We start from the raw sequence: 18,292 nt of genomic DNA on the forward strand, positions 1-18,292 counted from the left end.
ACTCGGGAGGCTGAGGCAGGAGAATGGCGTAAACCCGGGAGGCGGAGCTTGCAGTGAGCTGAGATCCGGCCACTGCACTCCAGCCCGGGCGACAGAGCAAGACTCCGTCTCAAAAAATAAATAAATAAAAAATAAAAAATAAAAAAAATAAAAATACAAAAAAATTAGCCAGGCGTGGTGGCAGGCACCTGCAGTCCCAGCTACTCGGGAGGCTGAGGCAGGTGAATGGCATGAACCCGGGAGGCAGAGCTTGCAGTGAGTGGAGATTGAGCCACTGCATTCCAGCCTGGGGGATAGAGCAAGACTCCGTCTCAAAAAAAAAAAAAAAAAAAAAAGAAGTGGGGATGTTAGAGCAGTAAGGCCGGAGTGGGGGTCTACATGTGGACTCATCTTTTTGATGGTCTAAAACTAAACTTGTAATCCCAGCACTCTGGGAGGCTGAGATGGGCAGATCACTTGAGCCCAGGAGTTTGAGACCAGCCTGGGCAACATGGCAAGACCCTGTCTCTACAAAATATACAAAAATTAGCCAGAGGTTGGGCGCGGTAGCTCACACCTGTAACCCCAGCACTTCGGGAGGCCATGGCAGGTGGATCACTGAGGTCAGGAGTTCGAGATCAGCCTGGCCAATATGGTGAAACACCGTCTCTACTAAAAATACAAAAATTAGCTGGGCATGGCTGCCATGCACCTGTAGCCCCAGCTACTCGGAAGGCTGAGGCAGGAGAATCACTTGAAGCCGGGAGTCAGAGGCTGCAGTGAGCTGAGGTCGTGCCACTGCACTCCAGCCTGGGTGATAGAGGGAGACCTTGTCTCAAAAGAAGAAAAAAAAAAGAAACATCTGCTTTCTCCAAAATCTGCTGCTTCTCCAGAATTCCTTATTCAACCCCTATCTATCCTTCTCCATAGCTAGAAACCAAGGTGTCATTTCTCCATCTCTCCTCCCCTCCCCTCTTTACAGCTAACTGATCATCAAAACTGGGTTAACCACAGTCCTTGGTATTTTTGGTGTCTGTCTGCTCCCCTCCATTCCCACAGGCAATGCCTTAGTTCCCCTGGACTCCACTGCCTCACTCCTATACAGCAACAACAGCCTCCTAATATATCTTGCAGTCTGCAGCCACCTTCTTCCAAACTACCCTTTACTCCCTTGCCACCCATCTTTCTCACCTCTTAAAATCCCTAAAAGGCATTTTACAGAGAAAGTTCAAACTCGGCCGAGTGCAATAGCTCACGCCTGTAACCCCAGCACTTTGGCAGACAGAGGCAGGCGGATCACTTGAGGTCAGGAGTTTGAAATCAGCCTAGTCAACATGGTGAAACCCCATCTTTACTAAGAATACAAAAAAAATAGCAGGGCATGGTGGCGTGCACCTGTAATCCCAGCCACCTGGGAGGCTGAGGCAGGAGAATCACTTGAACTCGGGAAGCAGAGGCTGCAGTGAGCCAAGATCGTGCCACTTCACTCCAGCCTGGGCAACAGAGCAAGATTCTGTCCCAAAAAACAACAACAAAAAAGAAAGTCCAAAGTCCTAAACGTTTCTGATAGCCCTCCGAGATCAGGTACCTGCCTCACACCCGAGGTAAAACCCACCTCTCCAGTCACACTACTTGGTGCTGTTTCTTGAGCTCTCCCATTTCAGAGCCAGTTCCCAGGGCAACTGCTTCTCAACATAAGTATCACTTTTTCTTGAAAGTCTTCACTAAGACCCTGCCCCTCCAGAGGTACCTTCTCACGTTTCTTAAGTGAGTTGTGCATACCTCCACAATAGCACCTGGCACTCTTTTATAACTGTTGGATTCCTATCTATCTCCTCCACTCCAATTCAATTATAATTTCTTTTTTGTTCGTTTTTCTGTGTGTGTGTGTGTTTAGATGGAGTCTTGCTCTGCCTCCCAGGCTGGAGTGCACTGGCACAATCTCGACTCACTGCAACCTCCGCCTCCTGAGTTTAAGCAATTCTCCTACCACAGCCTCCCGAGTAGCTGGGATTACAGGTGCGCACCACCACACCCAGCAAATTTTTGTATTTTTAGTAGAGATGGGGTTTCACCGTGTTAGCCAGGATGGTCTTGATTTCCTGACCTCGTGATCCACCCACCTCGGCCTCCCAAAGTGTTGGGATTACAGGCGTGAGCCCCAACTCCCAAATTTTTAACGCAACAGGCATTTAAAAAAAAAAAAATTGGGAGTGGGAGGATCAGTACCAAATGCCCTGATCACATCATGAATGCATTCATGCAATACAGCACTTCTACAGAAAAACTATGTATACCAAAGCAGACTGGGTCAGTGTTATGCAGGATACTGATACAGAAGCTGTGGTGAAATTATGTCAGTTTTTGAGCAATAAAATAAAACGGTTTTCGAGTCAAGAGCACTGGGTTTGAATTCCAACCCCATCACTTCTAAGCCAGGTCACTATGGAGAAGTTACTTAACCTAAAACCCAGTTTGCTGACTTGTAAAATTAGGAAAATAGTACCTGCTTGTTTATAATGTTTTCTCTAATGAGACAGAGCCATCAAGTGCCTGGCACAGAACCGGCTCCTAAGGCTGTTGTTCAATGTCAATTTTCTTCTACTTATGGAAGACTGCTAAAAAGTCAAAGGTCACATATTCTGCATTTGGGAAGGAATACTTTCTAAAATCTTTATTTATTTTTTTTTTTTTTTGAGACAGAGTTTTGCTTCGTTGCCCAGGCTGGAGTGCAATGGCGCGATCTCAGCCCACTACAACCTCCACCTCCCAGATTCAAGCAATTCTCCTGCCTCAGCCTCCTGAGTAACTGGGATTACAGTCATGTGCCACCACGCCCAGCTAATTTTGTATTTTTAGCAGAGACTGGGTTTCTCCATGTTGGACAGGCTGTTCTCGAACTCCCAACCTCAGGTGATCCACCCACCTCAGCCTCCCAAAGTGCTGGGATTACAGGCGTGAGCCAGTGCACCAGGTCAACACTTCCTAAAATCTTGACCACACACTGAATCCCAGCCAACAACCATCTTGCAGATGAACTAAGTCACAAAGAAGACTTAGCAGGGAAAAATCACTTCAATGCAATCTTATTACCACTGTTGAAAAACAGTTTAAAAACCCTACTTGGCTGGGTATGGTGGCTCATGCCTGTAATCTCAGCACTTTGGGAGGCCGAGGCGGGCGGATCACTTGAGCCCAGGAGTTTGAGACCAGCCTGGGCAACATGGTGAAACCCCATCTCTCAAAAAAAATTCAAAAAGTAGCCGGGTGTGGTGGCATGAGTCTGTAGTCCCAGCTTGGGAGGCTAAGGTGGGAGGATCACTTGAACCTAAGAGAGACTGCAGTGAGCCAAGATCGTGCCACTGCATTCCAGACTGGGCGACAGAGCCAGACCCCTGTCTCAAAAACAAACACACCACCTACTCACAGCACCACCTTGAGATATGAGAAACAACACATGAGTAGGTTATAGAATTAATATAATGTAAATAATGATGCCTCGGAATGTAGGTTCCTGAAGAGAATGAACTTAGTCACGGCTCTGCAATGAACCTATAGGCAGTGAACTACAGGGCAGTGAACTCACTGTCATACACTATATAAACAACAAACAACAGTGAAGTTAAAGCACTCTACTGAAAAGCACAAGACTGCCGGGCACAGTGGCTCATGCCTGTAATCCCAGCACCTTGGGAGGCCGAGGCGGGCCGATCACCTGAGGTCAGGAGTTCAAGACCAGCCTGACCAACATGAGAAACCCCATCTCTACCAAAACTACAAAATTAGCCAGGCATGGTGGCGCATGCCTGCAATTCCAGCTACTAGACAGACTGAGGCAGGAAAATCGCTTGAACCCGGGAGGCAGAGGTTGCAGTGAGCCAAGATCACGCCATTGCACGCCAGCCTGGGCAGTAAGAGTGAAACTCTGTCACACACACACACACACACACACACACACACACACACACACACAAAATAATTCTAGGTGAGCTATGAGAGGGACCAAAAAGTGCACATAATGTAAAAGTTCCTAAAGCTACCAGTCTGGTTATACCAGCCTTTGTTTTTCACTGACTGTGTAATCATACATTTTCATTTTGTTAAAATATGAAACTCTGCCTTACCTAATTTCCTAAATTACATTAAAAGATCACTGCCTTGCCTGTTTTAACCCTGAAATATAAGCTTGAAGTTTCAATAATATAAGAGTATTATTTTGTAATCAAATCAATGTCACCTACCATATCTGACACAAGTTTCCAACTACAGAGTAACAATACAAAGGAAAAAGCTTTGGAAATGTCTCAAGATAATTGCTTACCTAACCTCAAATTTTTTTTTTTTTTTTTTTTTTTTTTTTGAGACAGAATCTTGCTCTGTCGCCCAGGCTGGAGTGCAGTGGCCGGATCTTGGCTCACTGCAAGCTCCGCCTCCCCAGGGTTAACGCCATTCTCCTGCCTCAGCCTCCCTAGTAGCTAGGACTACAGGCACCCGCCACCTCACCCGGCTAGTTTTTTTTGTATTTTTTAGTAGAGACGGGGTTTCACCGGGTTAGCCAGGACGGTCTCGATCTCCTGATCCGCCTGTCTCGGCCTCCCAAAGTGCTGGGATTACAGGCTTGAGCCACCATGCCCGGCCACCTCAAAATTTTTTAATTGAATTTTTAAAAAATAACTTCAAAGATATTTTTTCCAAAAAACTATTCATCTGGCTCCCACTTTGGGAGGCTGAAGTGGGAGGATCGCTTGAGGTCAGGAGTTTGAGACCATCCTGGGCAACATGGCAAGACCCCCGTCTCTACAAAAGACAACAAAAATTTTTAAAATTAAAAACAAAGAATTATTATTTGTTCCAGGTTCTGCTGAGAGTAAAATTAGCATTTATTGAATCAGCTCTTTGTGTTCAGGACAACTAATTTGTTGAAGATAATTTTACATTGATCCCGTATTACTGAATTTAATTTTTCTCATTTGAATATTCTGCTGACCTTGAAAAAAGTTTCTTCTATTTCTTCCACAAAGGTTTCATGTGTTCCTTATATGGTCACAAAAAAAGTTACACCTTCCTCAAGGACTGAGCAAAGTGAAGAGACACATTTTAGATTATACAGTATATTCACTGGTCTGTAACGCCTCATTGGTTTGAAAAGAATTTCTTGGTGAAAACTCAAGTGTGCAAAGCCTCTAAACAGATCATCAAAAAAAAAAAAAAAGGCCGGGCGCAGTGGCTCAAGCCTGTAATCCCAGCACTTTGGGAGGCCGAGGCGGGCGGATCACGAGGTCAGGAGATGGAGACCATCCTGGCTAACATGGTGAAACCCCGTCTCTACTAAAAAATACAAAAAAAACTAGCCGGGTGAGGTGGCGGGCGCCTGTAGTCCCAGCTACTCAGGAGGCTGAGGCAGGAGAATGGCGTAACCCGGGAGGCGGAGCTTGCAGTGAACTGAGATCCGGCCACTGCACTCCAGCCTGGGTGACAGAGTGAGACTCTGTCTCAAAAAAAAAAAAAGTAATTTCTGGGAGTAAAGTACTACTAAAAAATAGTATCTCTGGCCCATTGCGGTGGCTGACACCTGTAATCCCAGCACTTTGGGAGGCCGAGGCAGACAGATCACGAGGTCAGGAGATCGAGACCATCCTGGCTAACACGGTGAAACCCCATCTCTACTAAAAATACAAAAAAATACAAAAAAATTAGCCTGGTGTGGTGGCGGGCACCTGTAGTCCCAGCTACTCTGGAGGCTGAGGCAGGAGAATGGCGTAAACCCGGGAGGCGGAGCTTGTAGTGAGCTGAGATCGCGCCATTGCACTCCAACCTGGGCGACAGCGACACTGAGTCTCAAACAAACAAAAAACAAAAAAACAGCATCTCTGCTTTAAGAGAAATTACTCACTAGAATTAACATTAATGAAAAACGGGGAAGGGTGGAGAAACAAACCGCATAAAACAAAGTGATTCTTAGGAGATCTCTTGATATTTCCTACCGAATGAAAGAAACTGTGTAATATTCCCTTAAGATTACATTTCTGATGTATTTATAAAAACACAAAGTCAGAAAGGCAGAATGGGCAATCTTGATTTTCCAAACCAAGTATCCAAGTATCACAATCAACAAAATCATTTGCTTCCTTTCCTACTTGACCCTTAACACACCACTGCCATGTCCTGTACCTGGAGAATTTCAGTCCCTAAGTAAACACACTAAATACTCTGTAGCCAAAACTGGAGCATGGAAGTCTTGTAGTGCAATGAACCTGATGGATGACTGCTTTCCTAATACTGTAGGGAAGTTTATATGATGAACCAGTGGAAGAAATGTGGAGGTAGGCTGAAGAGGGTATGGCCAGCAGGGGTCCTGAAAGGGAAGCTCCCAATTTGTAAAAAGGAAGGGAAAAGGCAGTAGAATCATAGGAAATTCCTTGTACCCTGATTGCCACTGCTTGCTTTTTTTTTTTTTTCTTACAACAATCTAACTCATTAAACAATCTTTAAAACATCAAGAAATAGATCGTATAACTCCTTTAAGAAATGAGAACAGGAGAGAGTTTACAAACTCATTTGCTACCACTTGCTTCCTGTTCAGTCTCTGCTACAGCAAAACACAAGTTTGAAAGATTCAAGAAGTAGAAAAAGAGAATGTAAGAGAAGAATGTCAGAAGTCATTAGTGGTCTTATATTAAGTCACTAGAATACAACTGGAATTCTCTAAACTGTTGAGAAGATATATATTTTGTTAAATATCAAAGAATCTGTCTGTAAACCATCCCTCAAGCAAAAAGATATGTTTAATCAGCTTATACAGTTAAATAACCACACATATTTGGAATTTCAAATGCTTTCTTTAAAAATATTCACCCACCATACATTCTCATTCCATCCAAAATCGTGCTTTAAATTCCTGACGACACACACACACTTTAACTTGATGTAAATCTAGCTGTTCTTCTTTGCATACCCTGAAGAAAAGAATAAACACCTCAAGATGCTCTCTCCTCTTTTTCAGACCCTAAAAGAACACTCTGAAAGAAGCAAATGGAGTTCAGAATGAAGAAATAAGGCAAAAGAATAAAGGAGAATAAAACCAGAGACCCTACGGGGAGTCATGTTATTCTTGGAAAATATCATCTCCGTTCCTTCTCCAAACCCAAAGGCCAGACAGCACTGGCGCAATATCATCCCTGTCCAAAGCGCTAACGAGTTGCCAACTAATCTCTCAAGGTGTCCCCCAACCTCCTCACCTCATCAGCGCTCAGCTCCTCCATCGCTTTCCTCTTAATGGTGAAAGGCGTTAGGGAGAGATCCTTCTGTTCTCGAGACCACGGCGGGAGGAAGGAGAGTAGAAGGTGTCTATCAGGCTGTCTCGTCCCCCGAATGGGGGAGGTTTCAGAATTGCATAGTCAGAGGTTAAAAAATAAGAACACAAGAGGCACTGAACTGCCTTGGCTTCGGTCACTCCAATCGCCCCAGAGACTACTACAGCCGCTTGTTCCCTGAGCAGCCTCCTCTGGCCGCCACTGCTGCTGCTACAGGGTTATCTTAAGGCGCCACTTACTACCGTCTGCTTCCCAGGTTACCCAGACTAGGCAGCGCGGTCTCCAGCTCGTCTCGTGCCCCGAGCCTGCTGTGTCTTCGTGATAGTGGCGCGGTAGCTGCGTTCCTACAGCAGATCCTTGCTCTCCTTCCTACCCTTTGCCCCTGGCGGGAACTGGTCCACTGCAGAGTGGATACCCCGAGGTAAGGCGACCCCACAGCCGTCCTGGCAGAGCCCAGCACTGTAAGGGAAGCCCCTCCCCTCCCAAAGCAGGCCGGCCACGCCCCGCCTCCACGCCGGAGCCCGGGTAGGGGGGAGGGGGAGGATGGGACGCGCGTAGCTCTCGCTGGAAGAGTAAATCCTCCTACCCCTCCACCCCTACTCTTTCCCCCTCGCCCCACCAAGTATTATTCATCAAAACAACAGGGCGGCCATCTTTGAAAGGGATCACGTGACCCCCGTCAGGGAGGCGGGGCTTCTGGTGCCGGGACGTGGCAGCCAATAGGTTGCGGGCGCCGCGCCGCGGAGTTCCTCTTGCCTGCGTCCTCTCCCCGCCCCCGTCCCACCCCCTCCCGCGCAGCCGCGCCGGACGGGGGGAGGGGCAAAGGGAGGCGGGCGGCAGGGCGGGGCGTTGTCACGGCGACCGCGCAGGGGCGGCGGGCGCGGCGGGCGCGGCGGGCCTGGGCCAGGTGGGCTGGCAGGGGGAGGGACGGCTCCCGGACGCACGCCGGCGAAAATCCGCCAGAAGGTGGCGCTGGCCCGCGGCGCCTCCGTCGTTTCCAGTCGCCTGCTTTTCTGTGACCTGGGAGCCCAGAAACGCCTCATCGCTCCCACTGGACTCTGCGCGCCCGCCGCCTAAGCAAGGGATGAGAAAACGAAAAACGTCTCCTTGTCCGTGGGAGCGTGATCTACCGTATTGAGCGCTCATTTCCTAAAACATCTGCTACATACTCTTCCACCTCCTCCAGGAAAGGCCAGTTGGACGAGAACTCGGACACAAGAACTCCCATTCATTTTACTTTACCTTGGCCTTTTAGAGAGATACTTCCTGGGGTTTTTTTAAGTGTGTTCAAAAAGTATTGATAAAAGTTGAAAGTGTAAATGGATGAGAGACCCAAATCACTGAATTGTACACAGCAAATGCAAGGAAGACGTTTGGAGTCAGTGAGTGAAAACCATCTTCAGGTACACAAGAATACAAATATTTGGCCGGGTGCGAGGGCTCACGCCTGTAATCCCAGCACTTTGGGAGGCCGAGGCGGGCGGATCACAAGGTCAGGAGATCGAAACCATCCTGGCTAACACGGTGAAACCCCCGTCTCTACTAAAAATACAAAAAATTAGCCGGGCGTGGTGGCGGGCGCCTGTAGTCCCAGCTACTCGGGAGGCTGAGGCAGGAGAATGGCGTGAACCCGGGAGGCGGAGCTTGCAGTGAGCCGAGATTGCACCACTGCACTCCAGCCTGCCTGGGCGACAGAGCCAGACTCCATCTCAAAAAATAAAAAAAGTTGTACAAATCTAAGTTGAGCGATCAAAGTAACAGTACCATGAAATTCCAGATTTTGCCACGGACTAAAGACTAGAAGTGGATTGGATGGCTCACTAAACCGTAAAGACTATATTCCAGAATTAAGAGTTACAATGTCTTTGCTACATGCTTAAAATAGGAACCTGACTACTAGATACGTAAGGAATTTGTGAGTAAAAATAAACCATTGCTGGCTTTGCATATTATCTGCTCTCCAGGAAAGGAATTCTGTGTAAGCCAGAACTTGAACCCCTGGTGACATTGATGTTAAAAGTTTACTTTTTTTAACCTCATTATTGCCATCTAATTTACATACCATACAATTCACCCAATTAAGGTGTACAATGGTTTTATTATGTTCACAGCTCAGTCATCCTCACTGTCCAATTTCAGAACATTTTAATCATCCGAAAAAGAAACCCTCCCAGGCCGGGTGCAGTGGCTCACACCTGTAATCCCAGCACGTTGGGAGGCCAAGGCGGGTGGATCAAGAGGTCAGGAGTTTAAGACCAGCCTGGCCAAGACGGTGAAATACAAAATACAAAAATTAGAAGGACGTGGTGACGGGTGCCTGTAATCCCATCTACTTGGGAGACTGAGGCAGAGAATTGCTTGAACCCGGGAGGCAGAAGTTGCAGTGAGCCGAGATCCTGCCACTGCACTGGCGACAGAGCGAGACTCCATCAAAAAAAAAAAAAGAGAAAAGAAAAAAAAAACAGTCACTCCCCATACTCCTGAAGGATAACTACCTTCTGTCTTGGTGAATTTGCCTATTCTGGACATTCACATCAATGGAGCAATACACCATGTGGTCTTTGGGGTTTGGCTTCTTTCACTTACCATATGTTTTCAGGGTTCATCCTATTGTAGCATATATCTGTACTTCGTTTCTTTAATGCCAAATGTATCACTGTATTGCTGTAGCACATTTTGTTTATCAATTCATAGTGATATTTGGATTGTTCCCACCTTTTGACAATTATGAGTAATGCTGCCATAAAACATTCATGGACAAGTTTGTGTTTGGACATGTTTTTATTTGTATTCCTTTTAGGCATATACCTAAGAGAGGAATTGCTGGGTTACATATTTGACTTTTTGAGAAACTGCCAAACTGTTTTGCAAAGCAGCTGCACTACCACGAGCAATGTGCGAATGTGTGAGGGTTCTAACTTCTCCACATCTCTACCAACAATAGTTATTGTCTGTCTTTTTTATTGTAGCCACACCAGGAGATGTGAAATGGTATCTCTTTGTGGTTTTGTTTTTCCTTTTCCTAGGAGCTAATGATGTTCAACATCTGCTTAGGTTTATGTTCTTTGGACAAACACCTATTCATGTTCTTCGTTCTTTTTTTTTTGAAATGATATCTCGCTCTGCCACCAGGCTGGAGTGCAGTGGCGCGATCTCAGCTCAATGCAACCTCCACCTCCCAGGTTCAAGCGATTCTCCTGCCTCAGCCTCCCGAGTAGCTGGGACTACAGGCACCCATTAGCACGCCTGGCTAATTTTTGTATTCTTAGTAGAGACGAGATTTCACTATGTTGGCCAGGATGGTCTTTTCAATCTCCTGACCTCGTAATCGCCCACCTCAGCCTCCCAAAGTGCTGTGAAAAAAAGCCCGGCTTTTTTTTTTTTTCTTTTTTAGACAGAATCTTGCTATGTCACCCAGGCTGGAGTGCACTGACACAATCTCTGCTCACTGCAACCCCTGCCTCAGTCTCCTGAGTAGCTGGGATTACAGGCATGGGCCACTACACCTGGCTAATTTTTATATTTCAGTAGAGACGGGTTTTTGCCATGTTGGCCAGGCTGATCTCAAACTCCTGACCTCAAGTGATCCACCCACATTGGCCTCCCAAAGTGCTGGGATTACAGGCGTGAGCCACCGCACCCGGCCCTCTTTTCATTTTTAATTGGGTTATTTGTCTTCTTATTGTTGAATTATAATAGTTCTTTTGTTTGTTTTTAGATTATTTATATTTATATGATTCCCAAACTATTTTTCTTTTATTATTATTTTTTGAGTTGTAAAAGTTATTTACATATTCTGGATACTAGTCCTTTATCAGTTACATGATTTGCAAATATTTTCTCCCATTCTATGGATGTCTTCACTTTCTTGAGTGTATAATTTGCAGCACAAAAACAAAACAAAACAAAAAAAACAACAAAAAAAACTTTTAATTTGGGCCTGATGTGGTGGCTCACAGCTGTAATTCCAGCACTTTGGAAAGCTGAGGTGAGGGGATCGCCTGAGGCCAAGAACAGCCTGGGCAACATAGCGACCCTTTCTCTACAGAAAAAAAAACAAAATAAAATGAAAAAAAATAGGCTCATGGCCGGTCGTCGTGACTCACACCTTTAATTCCAGCACTTTGGGAGACCGAGGCGGGTGGATCACCTGAGGTTGGGAGTTCAAGACCAGACTGACCAACATGGAGAAACCTTATCTCTACTAAAAACACAAAATTAGCCGGGCATGGTAGCGGATGCCTGTAATCCCAGCTACTCAGGAGGCTGAGGCAGGAGAATCGCTTGAACCTGGGAGACGGAGGTTGCGGTGAGCCAAGATCACACCATTGCACTTCAGCCTGAGCAACAAGAGCAAGACTCCACCTAAAAAAAAAAAAAAAAAAAAAAATAGCCAGGCTCAGTGGTGCCTGCCTATAGTCCCAGCTACTTAGGAGGCTGAGGCAGGATATCACTTGAGTCTGGGAGATCATGGCTGCAGTGAGCTTTAATCATGCCATAACACTCCAGTCTGGGTGAAAAAGTAAGACCCTGTCTCTAAAAACTAAACTGAAAAAATTTTTTTAAAATTTGATATAGTCCAACTTAATCTATTTTTAGTTTTGTCACTTCTGCTTTTATTATAATACATTTGCTTTTTCAAGTCATATTTAATAGTTTACTATTCAGATATTATAAGAAAGTATCCTTCCCATTTGTGGTTAGAGAAAGTGAAAAATACAATATCTAGTATATATTGAGTATTCAAGAACGTGCAAGATAAAATACTGTTGTACATTTATTTGCTGAGTAGTGATATTATAAATAAAAACACAATTTTATATTGTAAAATATTGTGATATACCACAGGATTTCGTTCACCATAAATTCCATGTTCTGTCTAGCTTATCAATGATTCAACCTTTTATTCTGATAGATGGAGTTTCTGACATAGGATTGATTTTTTTTTTCAAGATGTTTCACTATTTTAAGGCTAAGAAATACATGGATGTTTTTCCTGTTTACAAGGGAATTCTACTCCTTTTCTTCTTCTTCAACTCTAAAGTACTCTTTCAGCAAATATAATGTAATTTTATAGAATCAGAAAATTAGAGACCAGGCACGGTGTTTCATGCCTGTAATCCCAGCACTTTGGGAGGCCGAGACGGTCAGATCACTTGAGGTCAGGAGTTCAAGACCAGCCTGGCCAACATGGCAAAACCCCATCTCTATTAAAAATACAAAATTAGGCCGAGCATAGTGGCTCACGCTTGTAATCCCAGCACTTTGGGAGGCCCAGGAGGGGAGATCATCTGAGGTCAGGAGTTCAAGACCAGCCTGGCCAACATGGTGAAACGCTGTTTCTACTAAAAATAGAAAAATTAGTCAGGGGTGGTGGCAGGCGCCTGTAATCCCAGCTACTCAGGAGGCTGAGGCAGGGGAATCACCTGAACCCAGGAGGCAGATGTTGCAGTGAGCCGAGATCACGCCATTGTACTCCAGCCTTGGTAACAAGAGTGAAACTCTTGTCTCAAAAAAAAAAAAAAAAAGGCCTGGCGTGGTGGCTCACACCTGTAATCCTAGCACTTTGGGAGGCTAAGGGAGGCGGATTGCCTGAGCTCAAGAGTTTGAGATCATCCTGGGCAACACAGTGAAACCCATCTCTACTAAAATACAAAAAACTAGCCAGGTGTCACAGCATACACCTGTAGCCCCAGCTACCTGGGAGGCTGAGGCAAGAGAATCACTTGAACCTGGGAGGCGGAGCTTGCAGTGAGCTAAGATCGCACCACTGCACTCCAGCCTGGGCAACAGAGCAAAACTCCCTCTCCAAAAAAAAAAAATTAACTGGGTGTGGTGACCATACCTGTAGTCCCAGCTACTCAGGAGGCTGAGGCAGGAGAATCACTTGAACCCGGGAGGCAGAGGTTGCAGTGAGCGGAGATCACACCACTGCACTCCAGCCTGGGCAACAGAGCGAGACTCCATCTCAAAAAAAAAAAAAAAGAAAAATTAGAAACGAAGTCTAGCGGCCGGGCGCGGTGGCTCACGCCTGTAATCCCAGCACTTTGGGAGGCCGAGGCGGGCGGATCACGAGGTCAGGAGATCGAGACCATCCTGGCTAACACGGTGAAACCCCGTCTCTACTAAAAAAAATACAAAAAATTAGCCGGGCGTGGTGGCAGGCGCCTGTAGTCCCAGCTACTCTGGAGGCTGAGGTAGGAGAATGGCGTGAACCTGGGAGGCGGAGCTTGCAGTGAGCCGAGGTTGTGCTACTGCACTCCAGCCTGGGCGACAGAGCGAGACTCCATCTCAAAAAAAAAAAAGAAAAAAGAAAAAAGAAACGAAGTCTCCAGCCATATAATGTACTTCTCAGGGTAATTTTTTGTTTGTTTGTTTTTTGAGACAGAGTCTTGCCCTGTTGCCCGGACTTGAGTGCAATGGTGCAAACGTGGCTCAGTGTAGCCTCGACCTCCGGAGCTCAAGCAATTCTCCCACCTCAGCCTCCCAAGTAGCTGGGATCATAGGTGCATGCCACCATGCCAGGCTAATTTTTAATATTTGTAGAGATAGGGTCTCACTATGTTGCCCAGACTGATCTCAAACTCCTGGGCTCAAGTGATCCTTCTGCTTCAGCCTCCCAATGTGTTAGGATTACAGGAATGAGCCACCACACTCAGTCCCCAGGGTCTTTTACAGGATGAATCTCTCTAATACACTTTTTAGTACCTTTACAGTTTCTGTTCTAACTTGTCTAAGTGATGGAGTTTCCACCACTTTCGTTAGGATAAGCTTTCCTATAATATAAATAACAGTGTCTCAGAGTTGTTTGTAATATGTAGCCCATATTTTCATTGTTTGGTTCAGTTTCTTTCATTTAAGCATTACATTACCTCCTTTGGACTGTGCAAAATACTCTGTCTGCCTCCCTTGGTAACTACCAAGCGTCAGGACCTTAGTTAGTTCTTAGAATTACCTGGAAACCAGCAAAAAAAAAAAAAAAAAACAAGTACATAATATATGTGTGTGTGTGTGTATTTTACCCAGTAACAAATAAAGGAGGAGACCAAACTGAAACATGAGACTGAAATAAAAGTTATGCCTCAGGCCGGGCGCGGTGGCTCAAGCCTGTAATCCCAGCACTTTGGGAGGCCGAGACGGGCGGATCACAAGGTCAGGAGATCGAGACCATCCTGGCTAACGCAGTGAAACCTTGTCTCAACTAAAAAAAAAAAAATACAAAAAACTAGCCGGGCGTGGTGGCAGGCGCCTGTAGTCCCAGCTACTTGGGAGGCTGAAGCAGGAGAATGGTGTAAACCCGGGAGGCGGAGCTTGCAGTGAGCTGAGATCCAGCCACTGCACTCCAGCCTGGGCGACAGAGCAAAACTCCATCTCAAAAAAAAAAAAAAAAAAAAAGTTATGCCTCAACGGGTGGATCACCTGAGGTCAGGAGTTCGAGATCAGCCTGGCCAATATGGTGAAACCACATCTCCACTAAAAATACAAAAATTAGCTGGGCGTGGTGGCGCACACCTGTAATCCTAGCTACTCAGGAGGCTGAGGCAGGAGAATCGCATGAACTCAGGAGGCAGAGGTTGCAGTTAGCCTAGATGGTGCCACTGCACTCCAGCCTGGAGGACAGAGCAAGACTCCATATCCAAAAAAAAAAAAAGCCTCCTAGTTAATGAAAAGGTTTTTGTGAAGGTAAATTCTAGAACTTGTAATATTTTAGGATAGCTTTTATTCAAGTGCCAGAGCATAGAGAGCTCACCAGGTCAAGATATTTTTTTCTGATAATCTTCCTGATAATCTACAAAACTACAGCCAGCAATCTTGCTGATCTTAGATCTACAAAGCCACCTACAACTGTAAGGATATGCTGTTATCTCGGCTGCCATCAGAGATCATCTCCTTCATCTGGACTCTGGATTCCTTTCTCTCCTTTCTCTCTCACTTTCTCCAGGACTTTGGTCCAGCATTTATCCCCTCTCATCTGCAACATCACACCGTCTTCTCACTGGATACACCTGTGGTAGGAACACCAACTGTCTTTCATTTATGTATTTGTTTGTTTGTTTGAGATAGGGATTTGTTCTGGAATCCAGGCTGGAGTGTACTGGCATGGTCACTGGCTCACTGCAGCCCCGACCTCCTGGGCCCAAGCAATCCTCCCACCTTAGCCTCCTGAGTAGCTGAGACTACAAGCATGCACCATCACACCCAACTAACTTTTGTATTTTTTGTAGAGTCAGGGTCTCCCTATATTGCCCAAGCTGGTCTCAAACTCCTGGCCTCAAGTGATCCTCCTACGTCAGCCTCCCAAAGTGCTGGGATTACAAGTGTGATCTTTAAACACATACTAACTTGGCCAGGCGTGGTAGCTCACACCTGTAATCCCAGAACTTTTGGAGGCTGAGGCAGGTGGATCACGTGAGGTCGGGAGTTCGAGACCAGCCTAAGCAACATGGAGAACCTCTGTCTCTACTAAAAATACAAAATTAGCCAGGCATGGTGGTGCATGCCTGTAGTCCCAGCTACTCGGGAGGCTGAGGTAGGAGAATCGCTTGAACCCAGGAGGTGGAGGTCGTGGTGAGCTAAGATCATGCCATTGCACTCTAGCCTGGGTAACGAGTGAAACTCTGTCTCGAAAAACAAAATAAAACCAAAACCAAAAAAACAAAATACTAATTTTAAAAACTCTGTAGCCAGCCTACAGTATTATGTGATAGCAGCCTGAACAGATTTAAGACAGGGAAGGATCCAGGCGCAGTGGCTCATGCCTGTAATCCTTATGTTGCCCAGGCTGGTCTCAAATTCCTGGCCATAATTGATTCTCCTACGTCAGCCTCACAAAGTGCTGGGATTAAAAGTGTGATCTTTAAACACATACTAACTTGGTCAGGCGTGGTGGCTCATGCCTATAATCCCAGTACTTTGGGAGGCTGAGGCAAATGGATCACAAGGTCAGGAGATCAAGACCATCCTGGCCAACATGGTGAAACACCGTCTCTACTAAAAGTACAAAAATTAGCTGGGCATGGTGGCATTGTCCCAGCTACTCAGCAGGCTGAGGCAAGAGAATCGCTTGAACCTGGGAGGCAGAGGTTTCAGTGAGCCAATATCATGCCACTGCACTCCAGCCTGGCAACAGAGCGAAACTCTGTCTCAAAAAAAAAAAAAGGAGTTGAGATCAGCCTGGGCAATATGGTAAAACCCCATCTCTACTAAAAATACAAAAATTAGCTGGGCGTGGTGGCGGGTGCCTGAGATTCCAACTACTTGGGAGGCTGAGGCACGAGAATCCCTTGAACCCTGGAGGCAGAGGTTGCAGTGAGCCAAGATTGCACCACTGTACTTCAGCCTGGGTGACAGAGCAAGACTCTATCACAAAAAATACAAAAAAACCTGCTTTGCAAACTCCCCTAAATATTGCACCCAGAAGTTATAATGAAATCCTTATGAGCACATTGAGGAAATATCAAAAGCAAACCTCTTATCTGTGGAGAACTGAAACAAAGAGAACATTAAAAAATATTCATTATAGGCCAGGCGCGGAGGCTCATGCCTGTAATCCCAGCACTTTGGGAGGCCAAGGCAGGCGAATCACGAGGTCGGAGTTTGAGACCAGCCTGGCCAACATGGTGAAACCCTGTCTCTACTAAATATACAAAAATTAGCCAGGTGTGGTGGCCCATGGCTATAATCCCAGCTACTCGGGAGGCTGAAACAGGAGAATCGCTTGAGCCTGGGCGGCGGAGGTTACAGTGAGCCATGATCACGCCATTGCACTTCAGCCTGGGTGACAAGAGCAAGACTCCATCTCAAAAAAAAAAAAAAAAAAGTTCTCATCTAAATATATTGACTGAATTTCACTGTCTGAGACTCCATATGAAAAGGCAAGGCCGGGTGCGGCAGCTCATACCTATAATCCCAGCAGTTTGGGAGGCTGAGGTGGGCAGATCACCTGAGGTCAGGAGTTCGAGACCAGCTTGGCCAACATGGTGAAACTCCCTATCTACTAAAAATGCAAAAATTAGCCAGGCATGGAGGCAAGTGCCTGTAATCCCAGCTACTTGGGAGGCTGAGGCAGGAGAATCCCTTGAACCTAGGAGACAGAGGTTGCAGTGAGCTGAGATTATGCCACTCCACTCCAGTCTGGGTGACAGAGAAAGATTCTGTCTCAAACAGAAATAGAAAAAAAAAAGAAAAGAAAAATGAAAAAGAAAAGACTATAAAATAATAGCTGTCACCACATGGCCTCTAGGGAACTTTTTGGAGTGATTGACTTGTTCTGAAACTGGATTGTGGGAATGGTTGTACACCTATATACATTTCCTAGAAATTATCAAACTGTATACTTCGGTGCGTTTTATGGTACATAAAACATACCTCAATAAAGCCATTAAAGAAAAACACCTCGAGTCCAACAGAGTCCAAAAGTAAAAAAAGAAAAAGAAAAATAAAACCTCCAAGAGTCATATTCCAAAAAATTAAATTTTTATTACAAGGGGCCACGCTCGTAATCCCAGCATCTTGGTAGGCCGAGGTGGGTGAATCACTTGAGGCCAGGAGTTGGAGATCAGTCCAACTAACATGGTGAAACCTCGTCTCTACTAAAAATGCAAAACTTAGCTGGCCATGGTGGTGTAACTTGTAATCCCAGCTACTCAGGAGGCTGAGGCAGGAGAATTGCTTAAACCCAGGAGGTGGAGGTTGCAGTGAGTGGAGATCGCACCGCTGCACTCCAGCCTGGGTGACAGAGTGAGACACTGTCTCAAAACATATATATATATATATATATTGGCCGGGCGTGGTGGCTCACGCCTGTAATCCCAGCACTTTGGGAGGCCGAGGTGGTGGATTACAAGGTTAAGAGTTCAAGACCAGCCTGGCTAACACGATGAAACCCCTAAAAATACAGAAAAATTAGCCGGGCGTGGTGGCACGTGGCTGTAATCCCAGCTACTCGGGAGGCTGAAGCAGAGAAGTGCTTAAACCTGGAGGGGCGGAGGTTGCAGTGA

The 18,292-nt window shown here is 45.9% G+C and overlaps 1 protein-coding gene across 2 annotated transcripts in view; it reads right to left on the reverse strand.

Annotated features, from left to right (window-relative positions):
- UBE4B (ubiquitination factor E4B) overlaps positions 1 to 7,956 on the reverse strand; it is a 152,192-nt gene extending 144,236 nt beyond the window's left edge. The window contains exon 1 of one of the 2 annotated variants that reach the window (XM_023215306.2): positions 7,218 to 7,955. In XM_023215306.2, the coding sequence (XP_023071074.1) occupies positions 7,218 to 7,241 (24 nt within the window). In that variant the 5' untranslated portion in view covers positions 7,242 to 7,955. Of the gene's footprint in view, positions 1 to 7,217 lie in introns of both variants that reach the window. The other variant, XM_023215307.3, reaches the window with a different exon arrangement.
- Between the last annotated feature and the right edge of the window lie 10,336 nt (positions 7,957 to 18,292).

Source organism: Piliocolobus tephrosceles, chromosome 1, assembly GCF_002776525.5.
Source record: "Piliocolobus tephrosceles isolate RC106 chromosome 1, ASM277652v3, whole genome shotgun sequence".
In the NCBI taxonomy this organism is placed as follows: Eukaryota; Metazoa; Chordata; class Mammalia; order Primates; family Cercopithecidae; genus Piliocolobus; species Piliocolobus tephrosceles.